Source organism: Antechinus flavipes, chromosome 2 (genome assembly GCF_016432865.1).
Source record: "Antechinus flavipes isolate AdamAnt ecotype Samford, QLD, Australia chromosome 2, AdamAnt_v2, whole genome shotgun sequence".
Classification (NCBI taxonomy): Eukaryota; Metazoa; Chordata; class Mammalia; order Dasyuromorphia; family Dasyuridae; genus Antechinus; species Antechinus flavipes.
The window spans coordinates 365,447,499-365,473,799 of record NC_067399.1 but is presented as its reverse complement, the minus strand read 5'-3'; the positions used below and the strand labels follow the sequence as shown (position 1 = coordinate 365,473,799).

The 26,301-nt window shown below is 34.0% G+C and overlaps 1 protein-coding gene across 4 annotated transcripts in view; it reads left to right on the top strand.

The window, feature by feature from the left end:
* Positions 1 to 26,301, top strand: part of ACSL6 (acyl-CoA synthetase long chain family member 6) — a 140,459-nt gene that overhangs the window by 90,818 nt on the left and 23,340 nt on the right. For 3 of the 4 annotated variants that reach the window (XM_051978218.1, XM_051978215.1, XM_051978217.1), the window contains exons 8-14: positions 1,557 to 1,589; positions 2,545 to 2,596; positions 16,378 to 16,451; positions 18,968 to 19,045; positions 22,700 to 22,834; positions 24,090 to 24,224; positions 25,630 to 25,725. In XM_051978218.1, coding sequence (XP_051834178.1) covers positions 1,557 to 1,589; positions 2,545 to 2,596; positions 16,378 to 16,451; positions 18,968 to 19,045; positions 22,700 to 22,834; positions 24,090 to 24,224; positions 25,630 to 25,725 — 603 coding nt within the window. Of the gene's footprint in view, positions 1 to 1,556; positions 1,590 to 2,544; positions 2,597 to 16,377; positions 16,452 to 18,967; positions 19,046 to 19,102; positions 19,181 to 22,699; positions 22,835 to 24,089; positions 24,225 to 25,629; positions 25,726 to 26,301 lie in introns of all 4 variants that reach the window. The other variant, XM_051978216.1, reaches the window with a different exon arrangement.

The following is a 26,301-nucleotide window of genomic DNA, read 5'->3' as shown; positions in this document are numbered from 1 at the left end:
ACAATACATGTTAAATATGTTAGAGTATATGCTAAATATAATATATGTATACATGTCCATACAGTTATTTTGCTGCACAAAAAGAATTGGACTTTCAAATAATGTACAATTAACCTGTGAAGGAAATCAAAAATGCAGGTGGACAAAAATAGAGGGATTGGGAATTCTATGTAGTGGTTCTGAGTTCTTTTGCTGGGTATAGCTGATTCAATTCATTACTGTTCTATTGGAGCTGATTTGTTTCATTTCATTATTGAAGAGGGCCACGTCCATCAGAATTGATTAACATATAGTATTGTTGTTGAAGTATATGATGATCTCCTGGTCCTGCTCATTTCACTCAGCATCAGTTTCATGTAAGTCTCTCCAGGCTGATTTCAGAGACAGATTTCTATTTACTATGTTTTGCTGCCTATCAAAAGATAAATTAATGAAGGTAATGATTATACATTTTAAAAAAATAATTCTCTTCTTTATAGAAAGGGATTCCATTCATGATTGTGTTATATAATTAATTTCCTCATGCATTTAAGATATAATAAAATAACATGTTACAACAGTGCTTTCATGTTTAAAAAACACTTATAATAACACTAGGAAGTAGACACTATGTGTCATTATCTCCATCTTATAAGAGAGGATACTGAGATTCAGAGATCTACAGTAATCTGCTCAAAATCACACAACTAATTGCTAAAGCTAGGATTTTAACATGGGCTTTCCTAATTCCTAATTTGCTGCCAAGTATACAACTTTTCTGGAGGGTGCCTACTGAGTCCAGTGAGAGTCTACATCTGTTTGCATGGGATATTATAAGCAAGCATATTATGGAAGTCCACAGAATCTCTATTGTCTGAAGGGTCATGGTTCAATGCCATGTTTGACATACAAACTATTTTAGAAAGAAAATGAATGCATTTTATTAATCAGCTTTTACACATCTGCTTAATTGCTTGTTCTAAGTGTATGTTTGACTTAGTTCAACTTTCCCTTCCCCACACTAGTAAATACAGCCTATACAGACAATCCTCAAGTGGATAAAACACCCTGCAGGCTCATACGGAACATAGAGTAACATGTGGGACTCTGGAGAAAAAAAGTTTTTACTCGTAAGGGCACCAGATACAATGAAAATATCAACAACTGTGGAAATTGCACCATTTCCCACTAGAATAAATTTGGCCAAAGGAATTAAACTCTTGAGAGTATAACAACCAGATTAAAATAGGAATTAGGAAATGTTTAATAGAATAAATATACAGCACAATATAAAGAGTGTACATTTGTGGTTTTATAAGTCAATATGCAGTTTGTAAGGATTCATTCCCATTTGAGTTTAACACTAGCATTGAAGGCAGCATTTCTGATATACCTTTGATCGCAACTTCTCAAGGCTATTAAACCTCAATTTCCCAGATACTGTCTTCTTAATAAGAAAAATTTTGAATAATTTGGGATGTTGAAATGAAATGAATAAATGTTATCTGAATGAATTTCAGTGCTCTCATGATGCAAATGTATTTAAGAACTTTTAAAACCACATTTCCTTTTTTCAGGATTGTGGACGAGAGAATCATCATCCTCCTGTGGTAAGTTAATAATCAGCAAAAGTGTTGATTATTTACTCTGTATTAGATGTAATGACAGAACTAAAAGGTCGATGCCCTCAAGTCACATATGGATAAGGGGATTGTACATATACCTATGAAAAGTTTCTAGGCATACCATGTAATAAGTGATTCAAGTTTGATGAGTATAAACAGTAAATTCTCAACGAAGTTAAAAGACAGAAAAAAATTGGGCTCTGACAGTGTTCAAGGAAAACTTCATGGAGATGGCAGAACTTTATCTGGTCCTAGAACTGAGTAACTAGAGAGACAAAAAGAGCATTCTAGATCATACTTTGTTTTTCATCATTTTTTCATGAGTGGCTTCATTCATTTGCTATGGTGATTCTAGGCTGCAAATCACAGAATCATAGAAAAAGAGATTTGAGTTCAGTGGTCATTTAGTCCAACTCTTTTATTTTATAGTTAAGGCAACTGAGGTTAAAGGCTTTGCCCAAGATTAAACAGGTAGCAAGAATCAGTGACTGTATGTAGATCCCAGATACATAGATTTAGAACTAGAATAGCATCTATTCCAATCCCCTCATTCTACAGATGAAGGAACTAAGATCCAAAGAGCTGAAGTAACTTATTCAAGATCACAGGTAGTAGAGGAGTTGGGTTTGAATTCAGGTTCTCTGATTCAAAATATAACATCATCACTTATGCCATGGAAATAGCACTTCTTTTCTAAGTGCATAAAGGAGGTCAAATTTGGGGGCGAAGTCTGGGAGAAGAGAGGCAGTCACCAAGGAAAGAGCTATCAACAGTGAGTACTAAAACAAGAAAAGGGGAGAATCAGGGTCCTAGATCAACAAGGGGCAAATGTAAAAGAATAATAAGCAGAAAATTGGAATTGCATTTCCTCATAAATATGGAATAGGTATAGATGGACATTCGAGTAATTTCCTTTTTTTTTTACCTTGTCTCCTCTTAGCCTCCTCGGCCAGAAGACCTTTCAATCGTGTGTTTCACCAGTGGTACTACAGGTAACCATATAGGCCACCATGTCCCTCTGCATTTGATTGAGCTTTCCTGATGGAAAGGAAATGTCAAAAGCTTTGTACTTGTTGAAATTGCATTTAGCAGGTCAATGTGCCATGAATGAGGTATAGTTTAATCTTCTTAGAGAGAAGAACTTACTCAGAATTATATCAGGCCTTGCCCACTAGGCCAATTCACTTTTGATTCCAAGATCTGGATTAGTAATGTTTGCATACACACACACACACACACACACACACACACACACACAGACATTAAAACAATTCGACAAGCAACTGAAAAGGAGAAACAACTTTCATTCGGGAAGGAAAAAAATATTTTTTGCTTACTTCCCATTTGTTTGACAGATTCGGTTACTGTATATTTCAGGAAAGCTCTTTCTGGATAGCAGAAAGAGTCAGTCTATTCCCACCAAATGACATATTCTAAATATGCTACATTATAGGATTGATTATTATGTTCATAGGCATTCCTATAAACCCACTTACCATCCAATATTCAGAGGTACCTGTAATTTAATTGATATAAATCTCCTGTGTGAGGAAATGCTCTCTGTGAATGCAGGAAAGATGCATTTCTTTACAATTTATATTCTTAAAGAGTTGCCTTGAATAGGGAGATTAATTGATTTATTTAGTGTCATACAGACAATATATGTGTATGAAGCGGGGTGGAAAAAAGGAGGGAGAGGGGCATAGATTTAACAGTACATTTATAGAACAAAACTTAATGTCATTGTAATTATGGAACAATTATCCCATAGCTATTATTGAAGACTTTTTGTGGGTCTAATACTAAACTTGGCATTGTAGGAAGGTAGAAACATTAGATAGGTTCAATAATAAAGGAATTTACAAATAAGTTGGGAAGACAACAAACAAATGTACATTGAAAGCTAAATAACAATTTGTTCTATGAACTATAGGTTTCTCCTATGCTATGGTGGGTCATGCAAAATAATAGTCAATTTAGATAAGGCATGTCCCTGTTCTCAGGGAGTTTGCACTCTAGTTGGGAGATTAAGATATAATCTTAGGTAACTATAATATATAACTTTACACAAGTACTTTAGAGGTACAAAACAAAAGTATAAGGAAATAGCCTTTAAGATACGCTTTAAAAGATAGATGGGACTTCAGCAAATGAAAAAAGAAAAGGGCAGAAGCTTTCTGTTAGAAGTACAGACAGTGAATGCTGAGGAGGAGCTGAGAAATGGGAGATCACCATGAGAAAAGGTAGTCACAGGAGGCTTCTTGGAGGAGCTGGGACTTGGGCTTGGTACTGAAAAATAAAGTATTATTGCTGTTATTGAGTTGTTTCAATTATGTCCAACTCTTTGTGACCCCATTTTAGCGTTTTCTTGATAAAGATACTGCTGTTTTTTCTCCAGCTCATTTTACAAATGAAAAAACTGAAGCAAACAGGGTTAAGTGATTTGCCAGAGTCACACAGCTAAGTGTCTGAGCCAGTCATCCTGACTTCAGGTCCAGCACTGTATGCACTATGGTGCCACCTAGCTGCCCTGAAGGATGAATAGGAGTTAGTTACATAGAGAAAAGACCAGGTGATAAGACTAGGTTATTTTAGGTAACATTTTTAGGCAACTTTTTGCTTAGGTACATTCATAAATATGAGTCAAGTTGAGCTAAAGCTGAACCAAAGCTGTATTGGCTGAGTATTTGAGACAATCCTTACAAAATGAGCCTTTTGTATTTTGAATGATAGGTAATTGTTTTACTTGAACCTAGTTCCAGGAAAGCAATTTGGACAAATGGCTCATACACCTGTGAGCACACTCTTTGGGAGAGAGCACTCTAACACATGAAATAATGGCAGAGGAAAGCAAGATGATGTATAATCAAATATGGTGCAGATGATGGTCAAGAGAGATAACAAGTGATAGATGAGTGAATGGGCACAGGAACTGAATTTCATGGGGGAGGTTGGGACATATAGATAGCAAATATATCATACTTTTGTACGATGATTTACAGCTTTTTCTAAAGCATTTCCACATACCTATTATATAATGCCAGAAACGTCACTTCCCCTTCCTACAGCTATCCCCAATTGATAAGACATAACTGACAGTCCTGTTTTTCCTATTAATTCTCCTGATACCTGAAAGGACTTGACTTTTAGGCATAAAAACATCTCTATTTCTTTTAAAAGATTTATCTCTTTGCAGTCTTGAATAATGGCATAAATAAGATTAGCCTTCTCTGTTCTCATCTCTTAAGTGATGATACATCAATATTTCAAGGATCTGTGCTTACATTATTTTGCATTATGTGCCAGTGGTGATATTTTTATCTCTTCCAATGAGCTAATTAATTTACTGGCTCTACTGAATGCCAAACAGACCTGAGGCCCAGAAATTGACCCTTATTCTCCAGTATCTTACATTATAAAACATAAACCTAAATTTTAGAGTAATTTTAGGAAGTTTTGTAGATAATTTAATATCTTAAAAACAAGACATAAGATTTTTATGGTGTTCTACCAAACTGAAGACTTCAAGTATAGATCTAGGGAAAATTTATAGGTCTTACTGTCTGAGGACTAGTCAAGATAAATACAAGGAGAGGCACATCATCAGAAGCTTGGCTCCAAAGGATTAAAGGGGTTTTCTGTCAGCTATTCATGGGTATAGGAGATTTGGCATGTATCCTCTAAGGGAATACTCACACCGGCAAAATTAGAGATTCTTGAAATATTAAAGGAAATAGTGACAGATCATAAGTCAAGAGATTGGATTCTGGTCCCAGCTCTACCCCTAACTAATTATGGCATAGACTTCAAGGTCAAATGGATATTAAGGTAACACACACATTATACTGAAACTCAGGGAGGCTGAATAATTTCTTCAAGGTCACAGGATATAAGTGGTGGAGTCAAGATTCAAGTCCATGTCCTCTGACTCCAGCGCCAGCATTCTTCTTATTTTCCCATGCATCTCAACAAATCACAGAATCACAGAATCTCATAATTGACAGGGCTAGCAGAATCTTCTAGTCTAACCCACATATGAATAACAATTTGATAAGTGATCCTCTAATCTTAGCTTGAAGCCTTACTTTTATCAGAGAAACTAACTTCCAAAATATTTTTCCACATTTACCTTTTCCCTTTTAATTTTATCTAAATTGACTTTGCTTTTATATAAATTCTCCAGTAAGGAAGAATCCACTGCTTCTCAAAGCTCCCACTTCACTTTTAGACAATTCTGAATGTTAAAAAGTTTTTCCACATATCAAATCTAAATTTGATTTTTCACAACTTTTTCCCCCTGCCAAATGGAAGTAATAAATATTACTTGCCTTCCCCTCCAAAACAGGGCTGATATAAAATCAAATGAGATAGATGTGAACATACTTTAGAAATTACAAATGTAAGATAGTATTTTTATTTTCAAAAACATATTGATGATGTGAATAAACTCTGAGAGTCTCTTATAAAAGATCTTTCTCCAACATAAACATTTTTCTTTTTGGATCTATATTTATGGGGAAAATACTTTATTGTGATACTAATATTGATTATAGTTTATATACAAATGTGAATGCAATCAATCTCTCACTAAAAAAGAGTTTTTTTATCTCAATGATTGGTTATTTAGTAAAAACAAAAAACAACAACCTATTTCTAGATTTATAGTTTCTTTTTTCAGTCAATAAACCTCTGCTGTTTTTCCCATCTTCCTCCTGCCCAAATTGATTAAAAAACACTTTAGTACAATCATACATAGTCAAGCAAAACAAATTCTTGCATAGCCATATCTAAAAACATATATATCCTCATCTATCTCTGAGTCTTTCACAGTTGTATTTACAGTGTGTTGCTATATAAATTTTTATCCTGATTATCATTTCATTTTCCATCAATTCCTAAAAATCTTTCCAGGTTTCTTTGAAATCATACCCTTCATTTCTTAGGGTATTCCAGACAATATTCCACGTAGCACAATAGTATTCCATCACATTCATATACTCCAATTGATAAGCAAGTCCTTGGTTTCCAATCTTTGCCACAACAATGAGTCATTGTAAATACTATTTTTCCAACGGCCCTTTTCCTCTTTGGGATATAGCCCGAGTACTATTATCACTGCATCAGAAGTTGTGAATTTCTTCTTAGAACTGTCTATTTATATCCTTTGACCATTTCTCAATTAGGGACAGATGGAGAAACAGACACAGAGACAGAGACAGAGAGACAGAGGGACAGAAATTCAGAACCCTTTACCCAGAGAAATTTGCTGCAAAATTCTCTTCCTATTTATCTGTTTCTCTTCTAATGTTAAACAAATTGGTTTTGTATCTCTACAAACTTTTTAATTTTAGATAATAAAATTTTTCCATTTTGTGATCTTTTTTAGCTCTTATTTTATCATGAATTCAAAACATCTGATAGAGAATTTCCTCTATCCTCTAATTTGTTTATGATGTCACCCTTTATGCCTAAGTCATGTACTCACTTGGAACTGTAAAATGTTGGTCTATATTTAGTTCCTACCAGATTCTGTTCCCATATTCCTACAGTTTTTAATCAAATAAAGAATTCTTACCTCAATACCAGTGATCTTTAGTATGATCAAACCTTAGGCTACTAAAATCCTTTGCTTTTGTATATGGTGTAATTAATCTGTCCTATGGCCCAACCTTTATTTCTTTTCCAGTACCAGACTATTTTAAGCATTTCTGCTTCGAAGTTTAATTTGAGATCTAGTATTGCTATGCCCTTCCTTCCTACTTTTTCCATTATTTCTCTTGAGATTCTTAATCTTTATTCATCTAATCATTATCATTATCTTAATCTTTTATTCATCTAGAATTCTATTCATATTTTTTCTGCTCCTTTAAAATAATCCCTTGGCAGTTTAATTAGTGTGACATAGATTAAGTTGATTTGGGTAATACTGTCATTTTATTATATTGTCCTGCCTACCCAGGAGCAATTAATATAGTCTTAATATTCTGTTTTTTCCTAATTACTTGTAAAAACAATTTTAGTATTCTTTTTTTTTATTTTGATTTTTAAATTCTCTCCACCTTCTCTTCTCTCCTCATTGAGAAGGCAAGCAGTTTGATAGAGATTATGCATGTCAAGTCATGTTAAACATTTCCATATTAGTCACATTATAAAAGAAAACATATACACACATACACTCCAAGAAAAATAAAGTTAAAAAAAAAGTGTAGTTCAATCTGCATTCAGATTCCATCAGTTCTTGCTCTGGAGGTAGATAACAATTTTTCATCAAAAATCTTTTGGAATTTTCTCAGATCACTGTATTGCTGAGAATAGCTAAATCATTCACAATATTGCTGTTACTGTGTATGTTTTTCCAGTTTTGTGCACTTCACTTTGCATCAGTAAATTTTCTCAGGTTTTTCTGAAATCATTATGTGTTTCATTTCTTATAGCATAATAGTATTCTATCACAATCATATACCACAATTTGTTCAATCATTCCCCAATTAATGGGCATACCCTCAATTTCCAAGTCTTTGCTACCACAAAAGAATGCTGCTATTTTGCATATATAAGGCCTCTTTCCTCTTTTTTCCTTTTTCTTCTGGTCTCTTTGAGATACAGATCTAGTTGTGGTATTGCTGAGTTAAAGAGTATACACAATTATATAGTCTTTTGGGTAAATTGACCTCTACCAAATTTAGTGTCTCCATTTTCCTATATATCCTCCATCTGTCATTTCCCCTTTCTATCATGTTAGCTAATCTGATAGGTATATATGGTAGTACCTTAGAGTTGTTTTAATTTGTATTTCTTTAATCAATAATAACAGAATATTTTTCATAACTAGATAGCTTTGATTTCTTTGTCTGAAAACTATTTGTTCATATGTTTTAACCATCTACCTTTTGAGAAATGATTTGCATTCTTATAAATTTGACTCAGTTCTATATATATTTGAGAAATGAGCACTTTATCAGAGAAACTTGCTGTAAATTTTTTCAGTTATCATTGCTGTGTATTTCCTTCCATTTTATTTCCACCCTCTTTATTCTTCTCTCTCTTTCTTTTCATCCTATCTCTCCTCAAAATTATTTTGTTTCTGAGCACTCCCTCTTCCAATCTGCTCTTTCTTCTGTCAGTTATTACTTCTGTTGCCCTCTTCCCCTCCTACTTCCCTGTAGGATGAGATAGATTGCTACACCCAACTGATTGTATTATGTTATTCCCTCTTTGAGACAATTCCTCTTCCCTCACTTCCCTTTCACTGTAAAAGGTCTTTCATGCCTCTTTTATGTAAAATAATTTACTCCATTACATATCTCCTTTTCTATTTCTCCCAGTGGATAGCTCTTTCTTACCCTTTAATTTTTTTTTTTTTTTTTACATTTCCTTCCATCATAGTCAACCCACAACTATGTCCTCTATATACTTCTTTTAACTGCCCTGATAATGATTTGGGTATAATATTCCTAAGAATTTTCATTCATTTTGGAATCTTTTAAAGAAGATAACTGGTGAATTCAGCAATCAAATTTTTATTATTATTTAGCCTTAAGTATTTTGTAGTTATAGTAATATAATCCTTGTGTTTGGAAAGTAGACTACTAACTATTTTAAGCTTTCTGTATTTATTTTAAATAGAATTTCTCCTCCTGTAACTTCCTGTTGGATTTCATTTCTAATATACAAAAAAATCTAATATTTATATGGATTTATTTTATATTCTGAAACTTTGCTGTTATTGTTTCAATTATTTGTTTAGTTTATACACTAGACTTCTCTAAGCTTCATATGATCTGCAAAAAAGGCAAAAATTTTGTTTATGCCCGCAACTTCTTCTTCCTTATTGATTTAGCTAGTATTTTAGCACAATATGCAACAGTAATAGATCTGATAATGGATATCCTTACTTTATCCCTGGCCTGAATAGAAAGGTCCCCATTATAAATAATGCTGGTTCTTAGTTTTATATTCATAATTTCAAGATACAATGAGGCACCTTATTTGCTCAGAGACAACGAGGACACTCAGAACTAGTTAGGAACCTGTATTGTAATATTTTCTGAACTGAAACCATAGACCTGTGGAATTAGAGAAGCAGAAGTTGAGCAGACATAGTTATCATAGAGATCAAAAAAAAAAAAAAAAGAAAAAGAAAAAAGGACCTACATGTGCAAAAAAAAATGTTTGTAGCAGCCCTTTTTGCAGTGGCAAGGAATTGGAAACTGAGTGGATGCCCAATAGTTGGGGAATGGCTGAATAAAGTTATGGTATATGAATGTTATGGAACATTATTGTTCTATAAGAAAGGATCAACAGGCTGATTTCAGAAAGGCCTGGAGAGACTTGCATGAAATGATGCTAAGTGAAGTAAGTAGAACCAAGAGAACATTGTTCAAAGCACTCACAAAGTTAAGCACTTTGCAAACCTTAAAATACTATATAAATGATAGTTATGCTGATTATTATGTCACTAGGACATCAAAGATAAAATATACACACATTTACTTCGAGATTTAAAAAAAAAAGAAAACTTTATTTAAATTCTATTTCTACCTCTAATCTTTGAGCTATCTATTTAGTAATACTCATCTTTTTCAGTGCATCTAAATAAATTGACCTTGCTAATCTTAACCAGGAGTATGCATGGCGATATACCTTTCCTCCTGGTAGATTATCTCCTAAGGTTTTCATTGAATATGGAATGAGAAAACTCAGAGATATTATCATCTGGATCCTGGAAGGAATCCTTTCATACAAGTTCCTGAATCTCCCCTTCATGATTAGTAGAGATGAGGTAAGTGAATTTCTTATTAAGCCAATGTAATGGCTTATTCTAATGATGTCCTCAAGATTGCTGATTGTTGATCAAGAAACAAGAAAACAGTGTATTAGTGTATTAAAAATTAGTGTATTTTAAATAATAAATTAGTGTATTTATTAGTAATTTTAAAAATTTAGTGTTTTTGAAGCTAATTAATAGTGTGCCACTCTCTAAAACCTCAAATTCATAAGTTCATGGACCTTTTGGACTTCTTTTTTTTAGTATCTGCATTTGAATTTTAAAGCTCTACATACACACAAATCTGTTTAGAGAGAGATAGAAATAGAATTTAGATTTTTAAAAAGAGTTTATCTTCAAAATAACCACCAGGATCAAGTATTATCAGTCTACAACTGGAAGGGACACTGGAGATCATCTAGCCCAACTCCCTTATTTTACAGATAAGAAAATTAAGGCCCAAAAAATGCTTTTCCTTATCCAAGATCTAAACAATAGAAAGTAGCTAGTTAGTTTATAATTAACTATTTTAACACAACCTTTTTAGGGAAATTGCTTTCTTGTTACATATTTAGATTTAGAAGAATGAAGAAATTATGTACATAATATTCTTTAATCAATTTTTAATTTTAGGCTCTACATTTTCTTCAATTTTGTCCTTGCTCTGAATTGTATTCAGAAAACACTTATTGAATTGAATTTGAAGGACAAATACAAATTTAAAAGGCTCAGTAAAATGCATTATGCATTTAGCACAGAAAAGAACCTTAGAGGTCATCTACTTGAACACCTTCATTTCACAGATGAGCAAAGAGGATCAATGACTTACTTTAAAATAATAAATGGAAGAGCTGGGATTTGAACCTGGATCCTATGATTCCAGTTGCAATACTTTTCCTATGTACAACACAGCCTCACAAGTTAAAACCAACCAGCCTTATAGTAGTATTATATATGATCAAGAATGATCTATTTAAGTGAAAATATAGATATAATAATCATGATTAGGGTGTAATATGGTGCAGTAAGAAGATATAGAGGATAGAGTACTAGATCTGGAGTGAGGAAAATCCAAGTTCAAATCCTTCCTCTCATGTTACCTAATTCTGTGATCCTAGATAAGCCCCTCCACCTCTGTTTGCCTCAGTTTCCTCATCTGTAAAATGAAGATTAATAATAGCGTTTAACCTCCCAGATTTGTTATGAGGATCAAACAAATCAATAGTGGCTAAAAATAATAATAATAACACTTAGCATAATGTCTGGTACATAATTAGCATTAAATAAATGTTAACTATTATTATTACTAATATTGGAGATAATTAAATTCATATCTATCTATGGTCAAATCCTTAGAACTCAGCTACATAGATTTTGGCTTAAACCATCCAGACAATTGTAGCAGTGTGAATATGTATATTCATATCCACCATATAGGAGTATATATGTGTATATATATATATGTCCAGACCCAAAACACCACCAGCCTGTCAAAAATAAAATATTCTTCATAAAATAGAATTGTTTGGGCAAAGAACTCACCTTTACAGGTTTTGGCCATGGATAATTTGGTTCCTATTATAAAATTAAGCCTGTCCAAAGGAGAGATTTCACTTTTGATATAAAATTGATCAATTCAGAGTTAAAGGAAATGATGTGTAATTGTTATCAAAATTCTAATTTGTGAAGGAGAGTGTATTGTAAATTAGAAACAATTTTAAGTTGAAGAGTTAATGAAAATTAGTGGGAGAACTCCAGAACCTAAAAATTTTTTTGGAGAATTTCCATTTTACCTCCTTGTAAATAGCAAACATTTTTAAAGATATAAATTTACTGATTTTTGTGGTTAACAGAGGGAAGATAATGGCTGATGAAGAAGAAAGAAAACTCACATCAGAAATTAACAAATACTTTCCACTTTGTGAGGCTTTGTGAAAATGTGACCTTATTCTGGCCAAGTTTTGAAGACTGGATCATGGTCCACAAAAGGAAATGCCACATATATGTCAGTTGCTCCATAGAATGTTCTGCAAGGTGAAAAGATGACAGGATGTTCACTACAGAAGAAAGGTTATGACTAATGAAGACAATTTGGTGAATTCCTATTTATGAATCATAGGTGGAAAACAAGCCATTTAATATTTTCTGAAATTATGATTAACCTGATTTTTAAAAAATGCATTTTCATTGATATCTTTAATTTTTACATCTTATTAAAAATCCTTTAAAAAAAAAATCCTGCATCTTTCCCCATCACTCAACCTCACACCCCCCTACTGACAAGAACCAATGCTTAAAAGAAAGAATTTTTACCTGATTTCTTCTTATGGCTTACTGGTATTGAACTAGAAAATATCAGAAGATTTTGAAGAGGATAAAGAAGATATAAAACCTCATTTTCATATAGATTCTGATGATTTTAAACTATATTAGCTATTGATCTTTCCCCCCTAATGATTAATTGGTAGAGAATCTGCCTATCTAATGATTGGTAGAGAGTCTGCCTATCTACTAAAAGAAATGTAGTGAAGTTATACTATAGAAGAAAACATGCTGAATTAATCTTAACTGGACAAATGTAATAATCACTACTTTGTTGTGGAATTAACAGGATGACTCAGAACTTCAAAACATGGTTGTGAAATTTCTATTGAGAATATACAGTCCCTCTTTGAGATTCTCCTGTCAGGAATCCAGCAGGATTTTAAGCTCAATTTTCCAGAAGAGCTCCTTTTCACCGAAGCCCATGTTTCACCCCCAGAGTTTTGAGTGAGTTCTTTGAAAATATCCAGAATGTAATATTCTAGCAACCATGAATGAAAACTAACAAACAGAAAGCATTTGGCCATACTCTCAGCTGAGGAAACTTTCAAAGACTTGTGTAAGCAAATTTCTGAAAACCTGTCTTATTTAATTTAGATTTGAGAAGGATTGTTTCTGAAGAGAGGACAATCTTATTTCTCTTTGATACAGCATTGAAAGAGATGATATGTATAAAGTTCCTTCTTAAAGGGAAATTATTTCCATAATGGAAATCATTCATAAAATATTATAATGTTGAAGATTATGATGTATCATTTCATCAGAAGTTTACTATTCTGGTTTAAATAACTTATGTATGTGCCTATAGCACACATTAAAGATTTTTTTTAGTTGTTTTTTTTTTAATAAGTTTGTATCCTTTCTCCATCTCCTCCCAGAGTATTATCCTATAAAACAAACGGTAATTTTGAGAAAAAAGAAGAGGAAAAATCAGCATTATTGATCTATATCCAAAAAAAAAAAGTCTGAAAATATGTGCAATGTGACAACACTTGTGGAATTCCTGATATTGTAAAGGCTTGAGTTAGGAGTCTCTCTGTCTTTTCTTTCAAAGCATGCTTGTAGTTTAGTGTTTCACAGCATTCACTTTTGATTATGTATATATGGTTATTTTTTCAATTTACATTGTTGTAGCCATTGTGTATGTTGTTCTTTGCATTAGTTCAGGTAGAACTGTTCAAGTTTCTCTGTATTCATTATGTTCATTATTTCTTTCAACATGGTATTATTCATGTACCACAATTTGCTTAACCACAAAGTTCTATATATCACAAATTTGCAGTTGAAACTTGTCTCTTAAATTCAAAGGTAATACTATAGAAGTAACTGTAATTGTAGGGGAGGCTAAATGGCCAGCCTATAATTTGGTATATGAAAAGATGGCTCATACCAATGACTCTGTACCTGTTTTGTCCTTCTGTCTAGAACTTCATTAGTGACACACTGGGGATTTTCAATGCATTTCATTTGTTCCATGGAAAGCACTCTTTCTATGTGAATCTTGAAACCATTGCATTCCTACTGTTCAATAATGGGAATTAGAGGACAGAACTAAGAACAAATGGCAGAAATTAACTAAGCCAAGCAAGAAGTGTAAACAACTCAGAATACAATTCCTACTCAGAGTCTTTTCATTTTGTAGTGATACCTGCCAAAGCTTGTGCTCTACTGGGAAGTTTAACTTTTGTTTCCAGTGCTACAGTAAAGTATCAAGAGTGGGACTGAAAGTGGAGGAGTAATAATATTACTCATGTTTTTTATAATGCCTTTAGGTTTTTTGTAAACAAAACATCTTCAGAACACCTAATAAGGTAATATAAGCATTATTATTCTGACTTTAGAGGTAAAGACACAGATGAAGCTCAGGGAACAGTCAACATTTCAGTATCTTCTTGCACATCAATATGGATTGATATGAATAGTAGTACTCATATTGATGAGATTATCTAAACAATGCACTAAAATGACATAGGCACTGCCTACTACAATATAGATCACAACTGACTCATGCTATGATATTCTTACTTATGTTTCTCTTTCTCTTTCCTTCTCCAAATAAATCCTCCAAAGAGATCAATCTAATATGCTGAAATCCTTTCTCAAAATATTTTAAGTTAAAGTGAAAGTACTATAATGATCCACAACTCTCTGAAGGACCTATGATGAAAAATTCTATCCATACCCAGAGAAAAAACTGATCATACCTGAATACAGATTGAATCATAATCTATTTCTCTTTTTTTAAAAGTTTATTTTTCTTGAGGTTTTTTTTTTTATTAGAGTGGGATATCTATGTTTTATTTTACAACATTACTTTTATAGGAAAAAACGAAACTTTATTAATCAAATAAAAAGTTAAAGCACTAGTGCAGTCATTGAGCTATCTGGAATCTCACACTCCATGATGAACCCAACTCCCTTTTTTGATTATGTGTACTTCCTCTATGATCATTTATATATATATTTTTTTCAATTTAGAAAGTACTCATCTTCTGCCTAATACTAATAACCCCAGTTATTAGTTTTCCCAGATGCATGGTCTATTGAGTCCCTGAGTGTTGAAGCCTGTGATTTTTATAGTGAGGAGTGCAAAGAATATTGCCTAGATTGAGCCAGAAATACCACATCCTATTTCCTCTGGTTCACAATTTGCAGGGGATGCCACTAAATCTTGACTGCAGTGTAAGTCAGATATGATTTAACACAATTCTGTCCACACATGTCTGAATGCTCTAAAAGGACTACACAGTCTTAAATATCTTCAAGTAACATGTTGTGCTTGATATATGGGGCAGAGATATATTTCCTAATGCCTCCTTATGATAATTCCAATGAAAACAATGACAGTTCACTCACAAAGCACTTCGTAAATTATCAAGTTTTTTGGTTCCAAGTACAGCGCTTTTTATGCAATGCCATTCTTTAGAATGAACCACATTAGAAACATCACATGTATTCAAATTATTAAGACCCATATACCTCAAAAAATCATTTTGCTTATTCTATAAAATCCATTTCATCTCAAGGCAGGCTTCTCTCCTACAGAATCAGACTTTGGGTAAAAAGAGCTTGTTCATAACCATTTCATCTGATTTGTACCTTCATATACCTAAATCCCTCTTTGCAGCTCCTCTAAGCTACAGCAAGGGAAAATCCTTGTGCCTTGTCTGGTTCAATTATATTTATCATAGGATCTGCCCTATAAATTGTGCTGAGACAGCCACGCCATGTCATATCTCTCTGTAGCATCATACAAAGGAGGAGAAAAGCTGACAAAACAAGGCCTCAAACAGATCTAAAACTTCAACTAGAAGTTGAAGAGAATCATCCTATAGTTCCTTGCCAAGCCTATGATGTATCAGCAGGGTTCCACTTCCTTGCCCTCTACCTTATTACAGGGTACTGACGACACTCATTTCATATAGTTCTTAGTTCCTAGAAAATCCTTTGATCTTGTTTAGTGATCTTTAAGTCAGTGGTAGAAAGATTCAGTGTAGACCTGCCTTTTGGTCTCTAAGCATATGGAATAAGCTACCCAGCGATTTGTGACTTTGACAAGAGGGGATTGAAGTTTGCTATTCTATCATTTGCTAACAATATGACAGTTCTTCTATAAAGTATAGAGTTGCTCAGGAAAGAGCCCTGTGATTCTCTATTAATAATGCCTTTTCTTTTCCTTCTCAGGGAACCCGAAAGGTGCGATGCTCACCCATGGGAATGTGGTTGCTGATTTTTCAGGCTTTCTGAAAGTCACAGAGGTGAATATGGCAGTATCACTAATGTGGTCAGAGAGCCCATCCAGGACATCTTGAATTTTCAGGTTTCTTTTCACTTTGCAATCCTGGATATCATATGTGAACTTGGTGCTTTGGTTCTTACTTAAGGAAAACCACTTCGGCCATCAGTGGAATTGTAAAAGCCCCAAGAGACTTATTCTGCCTTAGTTAGGGAACATCTAAAGCCCAGAACTTATTTCTACAAAATCAAAAAATCATTTCTCATCTGTTTCATATACATTGCTTAGTGTCACTATATATAAATCAAATTCATAACTATGAATGCATATACAGTTTATAGAGCATCCTTCCATTGTCAATCTTGCATTTCTAATAATAAGTTCAAAATTCTATTTTGACCACTTTTTTAAAGTAAGAAACTATGGATACTATGACTTTTTGATAGAATTTTAAAAATAAACCTAAATTAAACTGGAACTGTTTTTTATCCTAAAAATAATTTTTAAAACTTTTTTTTTAATGCTTTATTCCTTATGTGCAATAAATCTTGTCACGCAGAAGAAGGGATTATGAACCCTTTTCTTCCCCAAGTACCTAATAACAATAATTTATATCTAATAACTAAAGATTATGGAAAAGACCTTTGGCAAAAAGAGAACTATTAAGTGCATTCTGAATAAAGATAAGAAAAAGATAACCCCAAAATAAGCATTTCCTGTAGCTAATCTCATACATGGTGCATATGGATTTCCTCAGTATGAAAATAGCCTCAACCTGAGATCATACCTCTTTCTTTGGAACTTGCTGGAATCTCAGAGAGGTTAAATCCTACTTATGGCATATGTTTATTAATTTTTCAACAAACTAAATAAAATCTGGCCCATGTTAAAGCTCCATTCAAATTTGGCCAAAGTACCAGAACAGAAAAGAATGCCATAGAAAAAGAAAAAAATCTTAAAAGTCTATGTTATGACAACTTTTGAAGGCAAACTATATCTATAAGCTATATCTTCCAAAACACATGTGCCCATCTTAGAAGTAGGTTGCCCAAGATACAGTACTCATGAAGTACATGGAAAACATTTTAAAATGACTTTCAAAATAAGTGCACATATTTGTAATCCTATATAAACCTGACTTCCATGTTATGAGAATTTATTTTATATAAGTATTTTGAACTACAGTGTGGGCTTAAAGCTTCCCATAGAAAGTATTAAATTGCAGTAAATAGGTCTGTGTGACAAAACAGTGTAATAAAACTCTAAACTATAAGTTAGCTACTCCCTTTCTAATATCATTTCATAGCAGGTCACATTAACTCTTTTTGTTAAAGTTGGTATGAAAGTATCCATTTTGTGTGTGTGTGTATTTTCATCCAATGAAGGATATTCATTGAAATCCAACGTATAACTTTTTTTCTTTTCTCTACACTCTCCCAAACTGTGACTGTGACAAGAATGTTGAATACAGCTCTCAAACCTAAGGGAAAGGCTTTCAAACTAAACATGATTGTCCTCAGACAGTGAGTGGTCCTGAGGATTTGGTTGGCACGGTAACTTAAGGATCTCTTGGCCCCTGTAGTCTCTTTGTCTGCACATTTTAGACAACTCCATCTATGGCCCCTTAAGAAGGTCAAGGAGATGTTGGGTCTGTTCCAACAACAATTTCTTCTATCAGTTATTCTCCCAGAGCAGAAATTTTTTAAAAATGCTCAGAGAGGGGAAGGGAAAAATTATTCTTCCTTCCAAAATATCATGGCAAAACTGAAAACAGAAAAAGAATTCTGCATCTTTTGATCTAAATTACTTGTAAAATGGGTGGGGAAGATTTCAGGTATCAAATCTGCCATCATTCCATGCTTAAATATTTTAAAAATTGCCTAGTACTCCCATGAACAATATAAGATGCAGATTTCTTTATAAAAGTAGTTCTTTTTTCGGTGGGGACTCTGCTCCACTGGTTTATATGTGCTTCATTTTGCTCTTTGCTGCTCCCAATAACCTGAAGTCATTGACATTGTGACCTAACAATTCGCTTCCTATACTGCTCTCTCTCTGTTTCTTTCTTTTTCTTTCTCTGTGTCCTTCTTTCTCTCTTCCTTCCTATGTCTTCTCTCTCTCTCCCCTTCTTCAGAATTCCTCATCTTCCTTACTCTTTTCTGCTTTTCTAGCCCTTTATTCAATTTTTCTCCTATCATCTCTCTTTCTTCATCTCTGTTCTCTCTCTCATTCTATCTTCTCCTTTCTTCCTTCCTCTTTTCTGTGCTTTTTCTGTCTTTTCTGCTTTTTGAATTCTTTTTTTCTCATTTTCTCTCTTTCTCCTTTCTTTTTTCTCTTACCCCTGTTATCATCCTTTCTTCCTACTCTCACTCCTGCTTCCCTTTCTTTTGCTCCTTTTCTTTTCTCTTTCTTTCCTTTCCTCTAATCTTTACTGTTTGCTCCTCTAGTACCATTTTTCTCTTTATTGTTTTATGACTTTCTTGTTGTCTTCCTGTCAGTGTTTCTTTCCTTTCTGTCTCCCATGCCCTTCACCTGCAGAAAGTGATCTTTCCGAGACAGGACGATGTGCTCATCTCCTTCCTGCCTCTGGCTCACATGTTTGAAAGAGTTATACAGGTAAGACACCTGTCTGACTGACTGGGCCTGGTTCGGGCTCCTTTTGTTTTCTTACAGAGTCAGTGGTCACCCACTTGTGAGGATGTACACATTTCCTATTTGCCTTTAGCACACATGTTTGAGAGAATGGTACAGGTAAGGTCCAAGCATCAGAGAAGTCTTCTTCTGTGACAAGAACGAATAACCCTACTGAAATCATTGGCAGTGTGACATAGAACTAAAAATATACCATACTCAGAAAGTGGGATAGGGGCCTCTTTCAATGCTTAAACATTGGACTAATCATCTCTCTGTGTGTCAAAGTTCTACAGGGTGTAGGACAGTTAAAATTATAGCTATCTTTATCATAGAGAAGACCACTGGGACCAGATCTCATCAGTCGAGCAAAATAGTTACATTTCCTTCTTAGATAGGAAAGGGTTTTTTTTTTTTTTTGAGAGAACCTCTTCCCCCATATTCTTCTAATAATAATGGCTGCTTTAGTGCTACACCATGGCATAATATAGACTAGCTGCTGCCACATTTCACAAGAGAAATCTCAGTGTAGTTTTGCAATTTCATTTCTGTCAGAAGCTTCGTAACTCATCAAAATGGGAAATTTTTAAAAATAAAACTCAAGAAAATGACCAGCAAATGTTTATTATTACAGAGTGTCTGTTTTGTACCCGACACTATGCTAAAAACTGGTGAAATAAATTCAAAGAATAACAAAATCCCAGCTCACTAGGAGTTTACATTCAAATGGAGGAAAAAAACCAAGTACATGTAAACATATATATGTGATTTTACTTTACAATTTGTAAAGTAAAAAATACAAACATATTTAAAGTTGTTAAATATACATTTGTGAGGGAGAATACTAGCAGTTGAGGGGATTAGGAATGATTTCATGAAGAAAATGGCACTTGAAATGCATATTTGACAAAGAGAATAATTCTATGAGGTGATGATAAAGAGACAGTGTGTGTATTCTAGGCATGAAGGACAATTAGTAAAAAGGCACAGAGGTGAGTGATAGAGTGTTCTGTATGATGAAGAAACAGGAGTCCAGTTTGACTGGACTTCAACATGCTGGAGGGGAAGTAATGAATGTTTGATGAGGTTGGAAAGATAAGTTGGAATCAGGTTGTGAAGGATTTTAAACAGGCGTTTATATTTTATCCTAGAGACATTAGGAAGCCACTAGAGTAGATTAAGTAGGAGAGTCATACCTTTAGATATGTGCTTAAGGAAAATTACATTTTAAGTATGTAGGCTAGATTGGAGTAGAAAGAGACTTGAGGCAGGAAATCAACTAGGAAATGATGACAGTAATTGAAGTGAGAATTGGTGAGGACATGAATTAAAGTAATAACTATATGAGTAGAGAAAAGGTATCAAATGTAAGAGATATGAAGGGGAAAACAGCAAGCTTTGCCCACTGATTGGACATGGTAGAGTAAGAATGAGGAGGCTACGATAATACTTAGGTTATGAACCTGAGATACTCCTGGGATGGTGTTGCCTTCTGCAGCATCAGGGAAGTTTGAGAGAAGAGAAAGTTTTTCGGATGAAACATAATGAGTTCAGTTTTCCCTATGTTGAGTTTAAGATATCTCCAGGATGTCCATTGGAAATATCCAATAAGCAATTGGTGATACAAAGTTAAAGTTTAGGACATATGGACCTGGGTTCCATCTGCATAGAGATTATAATTAAGCCTATTGGAACTAATAAGGTTATCAAGAGAGTATAGAAGGAGAAGAGAAGAGGACTTAAGTCATAACCCTAGGGAATACCCACAATTAGGAGATGTGATATGGATGACAAGTGAACCAAGAATACTGAGAAGGAACAAACAGTTTCAAATGCAGGAGATAAATTGAGAAGGTGAGGTCTAAGAAAAGACAATCAGATTTGGCAATTATTAACTATAATCATTATTCACTATGGAGAAAGCATTTATAGATTGGTAATAGAGTTGGAACTCAACACTGCAAAGTGTTCAGAAGCAAATGAAAGAGAAGAAAGTAGAGATATGAAGCATAGACAGTTTTCCATGAAGTGTCCTTAAGGAACTAAATCAACATTACTTCCAGTAACATGGAAAGAAACATGTTCATCTCAGCATCTGTTAATTTGATTCTTACTAAGATAAGAAATATAAATTTTGAAAGAGTATGGGATCATTTGGAAATGTGGGCTCAAGTGAGATAGCTGAATATATACAACTTTTCCCACAGAAGTGGTCCTTCACTAATGGGCCAATAGCTCTTCCACTTTCTTCATTGTTTTCTTTAATAATAATATTTATATTATATTACATATATTATATTATATATTTAATAAATAAAAATTGATTGATTCAGAACTGGAACAAAAAGTCAGGTTTCATACCCATCCAAGTTAAAGATTCTAAAGAAAAGTCTTATCATCTTACCCTGAGTTAGATTTCCCTTTGAAAGTTTAGAAAATATAACAATGATCTACAGTCATTACCCTCTTTCTTACCATCAAGCCACAGGCCACTAAAGATAATGCTATAAACTACATTCAGAGGGGAAAAAAAGTTTTTTGACTATTAGACCCTTAGAAGCACTGAATGATTTGAATATCTACTGTTGACTGTTATTACAAGTGAAAGAAAAACTTAAAATATTAATGTATGACATCATCCCATTTTATAAGCACTCCTAGAGGTACCATTCAGTGCTTTCCAGTGGGAAATACTAACCACTAGGAGAAGAAAGAGTTTTGGTATACTAACCAATGACTACTTAGTGAAGTCTATAAAAATTAGTGCAATTTCCAAAGGTATCTGAGGAATCCCTGTGAAGAATGTGAGGAAATATTCCATAAGCATCTGAATACATGTAAAAATATATATGTGATTTTATTTTACAATTTGTAAAGTATCTATCTGAAGTAGATAACCCCTTCCTGCTTAAGTCTCATTCTAGAATATTAATTCTGAATGGAAAATTAATGTCAAAGATTGTGATGTTGCTACTAGAAAAGCTCTTTCCTTATATCATCTTCCATCTAGGACTTCAAGTTTCCACAGCTATGAAATTGGGGAAATGAACTCAATGACCTCTGAGGCCACTTCATTCTATGAGTTTCTGTCCTACCACTGAGACTTTTCTTTGTGGTACCTCTCGTTGGAAGATATTTTCCTCCAGTTTGAGAATACAGGCTTATAATGATCATCCAAGGAAGTTAGAGAGCATGGTGCCATCTTCCTGATTACATTTAATTAAGCATAATTTTGAAGTGATATTTTAATATATAGATGTTTATTGAAACAAAAACAAAATGCACATAAGCTTTAGAAAGATTTTCCACATTTTTCTTGTGGCACGGATTTAGTGGGGCAGTCATAGAAGTGACACTGATAGCAATTGGGGTTGAGGTGGGACTCCCCAAATGACAACTTTCTGAATCACACAATGGATCAAATTGTAGAAGCATAGATAACTTTGGGATAGGGTGAAGTCCTCTTACTCCCAGGTCTCAGAGCTGCCTTGGATATATGACTGGGCTGTTGGAGTCCAGGCCAAGTGTCATTCTGCCCTCTTGAATTAGATTGGCTTTAAATAGCTCTTTAGTCAAAGGTGAACATAACCTTTTATTCAGTATCTCTCTCTCTCTCTCCTGCACCATTTTCTTGAACAGTCAGTAGTGTACTGCCATGGAGGGAGAGTTGGATTCTTCCAAGGAGACATCCGCCTTCTGTCAGATGACATGAAAGCTTTACATCCTACTATCTTTCCAGTGGTCCCCAGACTGCTAAACAGAATGTATGACAAGGTGAGATGGTTTGATCACCACAGAGTTCAATTCAGCAAGCAATTATTAAGTACTTACTGTATGCCAGGCTACAAAAGACAAAAACAAATAGTCCCTGCCTTCAAAGAGCTTTCTTTCCATTCAAAGTAACATATTTACCAAAAAGTATAAAATAAATATAAAGGAGATTTACAGGAGGCATCAACAGCTGGAAAAATTAGGTAAATAGGGGTGGGGAAGGCAGCCCTGGAACCAACCTTTAAAAGGAGTTAGATTCTGAGAGGCTTAGGTGAAGGAAAAAGGAAAGTATTCTGTGCATCAAAATTGCCTATGCAAAGGCACAGAAACAGATGATGGAATATTGTGTGCAGGAAATAATACACACCTCTGTTTAGCTGGAATGGAGGATGCATTTACTTGGGGATTTACCTGGAGGATAATTAACTGGAAAGAGAAGGCAGAGCCAACAGAGGATCCTTTCTTCCTGTCCTGAGATGGACATTCTGCCTCATCCTAACACTCAATGAGAGCTTCTAGCCATGTGATTTTCTTCCTGAGAATAAAAATAGGGAGACGCTAATGAGCCTCCATCATTGTCATGGATGCTTTTGAGATGGTATCTAGGGGCTGGAAAGAGATGAATTTTAAATATATTCCTCCAGTTATTCAAAATGAGTAAGAAAATGGTCCAAAGCTGCTTCTTTCCTTTCTACTTCTGGCCTCCTTCAGTGGTTGCATCTTTTAATCAACAAACATTTACTAAATTCCTACAGTATATAATGCATTGTGCTATCCAAACTTAATATAAGAACTATAACAGAGTGTCTCTAAATTGTCAAACATGAAGTGAAAAACATAGCAGTCATTGATAATGATCTCCTTGTAATTAAATCTTCAAGAAAAAGTCAAATGATTCTGTCAGAGATATCATAAAGGGGATTCCTTCACTGAGTTAGTATATATGAACCAGACTCTTTTCTCCCCCCCGCCCCCTTCCTTCTTCTCCATTCTTACATTTTCTATTACTCTCATTCCATAATAGTAGATAAGTAGGAGGACCTACTAAAGCCTAAGAGAGACATCTTAGTTTCTTGTTTCTGTTTTTAAACTAACCTTTAGTTAAGTTCAGCATGAATTCATCCATCTCCCATCCTAAGCCCACCAAAGACAGAAGTAGAATTAAGTTTGGGGTTTATAGATTACTTTCCTTTATGATGAAGCGTTTGCATTAAATTATGTGTCCAAATTAAGTTTTTGTCCATTGTTTTTGTCCCAGATATTCAGCCAAGCAAATACTCCATTAAAACGGTGGCTCTTGGAATTTGCTGCAAAGCGTAAGAAGGCTGAAGTTCGAAGTGGAATCATTAGAAATGATAGCATATGGGATGAGCTTTTTTTTAATAAGATTCAGGTAAGGAATTGGGTAAAGCAGCTGGATAGTTACACCACAAATCAGTTCATTCAACAGGGAAATGAAAATAATCCTAAGGACTCCAAGTAATTTGCTCAGATCTTCAAGTCTCATAACTTTAACACTGGCATATTATAGCTGGAGGGGATTAAATGAAGGTCTTTGGTAGAGACAAATACAGGAAGGAAAGGAGCATTCAAGTAATAGAAAACATTAATTCTCTAAGGAGCTCAAAAAATTTTAATTTTCTCCAATGAAATTGGTCTGTAAGGTACTTAAACTATTTCATGTTCTCCCTACTAGACAAGAGAAGAAAAAAGCTGAACACTAAAACCAAGGTAATTTTCATGAAACAATACTAAATAAAAAGGTAGTAGAAAGAACCCTGGTCTGGAAGTTAGGAGAGCTCTGTTCTGGTCCTTGCTGTCACTGACTCACTGTGTGGTCTTCAGATATTCTTTTCCTTTCTCTGGACCTCAGTATCTCCTTCTTAAATAAGCAAAAATGGATGGACTAGTTTTTGAGGTTCTTTCCATTTTTTGAGTCTATAGTTCTAAGAATTATTTCTTTGTTTCCTATCCTTCACTTGCTCCTGAATAGGACCAAATTCTTAGTTACTGTTATATACCTCTGCCCGATCTAACCTCCTCCAGGGAGCTATGGTTAATTAGTTTTTTTTGAAAAATGACATGACTATGCATTCACTTGCTTCTCCATTATTAACTATGAAAGTTGATAATTCTTAAAGTGCTTTTGGCCATACTTACAAAGATGAAGAGTTCTGAGTCTTCTTTATCCACTGAGATGTCTTGCAAAAGGAAGCAGTGTATTGATCTGAAAACTATATATAAAAAGCAAGGCCATTAGCATTTTAGAAATTTGAAGTAACTTCTTATAACTCAGCTTTTTTGGTGCTGAGAAATGATGTAACAATGACTAGATGTATTTTAAGGACACTAACATTAAGGAGAGAACAAAATCTATAAAAGGGTACATAGATTAATATATTAATAATGAATAAAGAATAAATAATTCATTTAAAATTGTAGCCAAATATGAAAGATTGGAAAACAGTATTAAGTAACCTGTACCACTGGATTCAACTTATTTTCTTCAATTTAAAATTGAAATTTATTTCCTAGCATTCCCTGTCCTCACTAGATGATTTTAGGGTTCTAAGAAGCTACCAGATTGGACAACTGATCTATCTCTAAGGCTTTTTTTCCTCTAACATTCAATCAATGAACTTCTGAGCTTTCTATTCCTGAATATTCCCTTGGGTTTGATTCTTAGTGGTAGGTTGAGCTTCAAACTATTTAATTATATTTCATGAGGCTGCAAAGATTGTCTTAGGCACATGTCAAAATTCTAATTAATTGATTGTTTCCTATCATCTATTCCATAGGCTAGTCTCGGTGGGCGTGTAAGGATGATTGTTACTGGAGCAGCTCCTGCATCTCCCACGGTCCTGGGTTTTCTTCGTGCAGCCTTGGGGTGTCAGGTACAGTACCATAATATTCTGCCTACCTTCCCAAGGAATCATGTCTGAGAGCAGCTAGATATTCCCATAAGTAAAATCATTTAGACTCAGCAGCCACATAGCAGCTTCTCTTTCCTCCAGAAGGAATAAGCCATAAGATGAAGAGAGCCAAGATAGATTTTATATAGGACTTATTTATTTGGATTTTCCTCATTATTGCTAACATATTATTCAGGATAAAGAGCCAACATGTTGCATATTGGTTATTTATGCAATTCAAAAAGCATTTATTAAATTCCTACTCTGTACCAACATCTTGAGATGCAAAGACAAAAAAAAAAAAAAAAAAAAAAAAAAAGGCTCTTTAAGGAGCTTTCATTCTATTGGATAAAAATATGTTCTTAGAGAATTTTTTTTAAATTAAGTAATTCCTGGGATAAAGGCCCTAGGAACAGAAATGATTATTTTAGGCAAGCTATAGCAGGTAGTCTTTGAGCTGAACTTTGAAGAAAACCTTGAATTCTACAAAATGCAAAAGGTACAGGAGTACATTCCAACCCACTGGAGACAGAGCTAAGCAAAGACATGGGTATGATA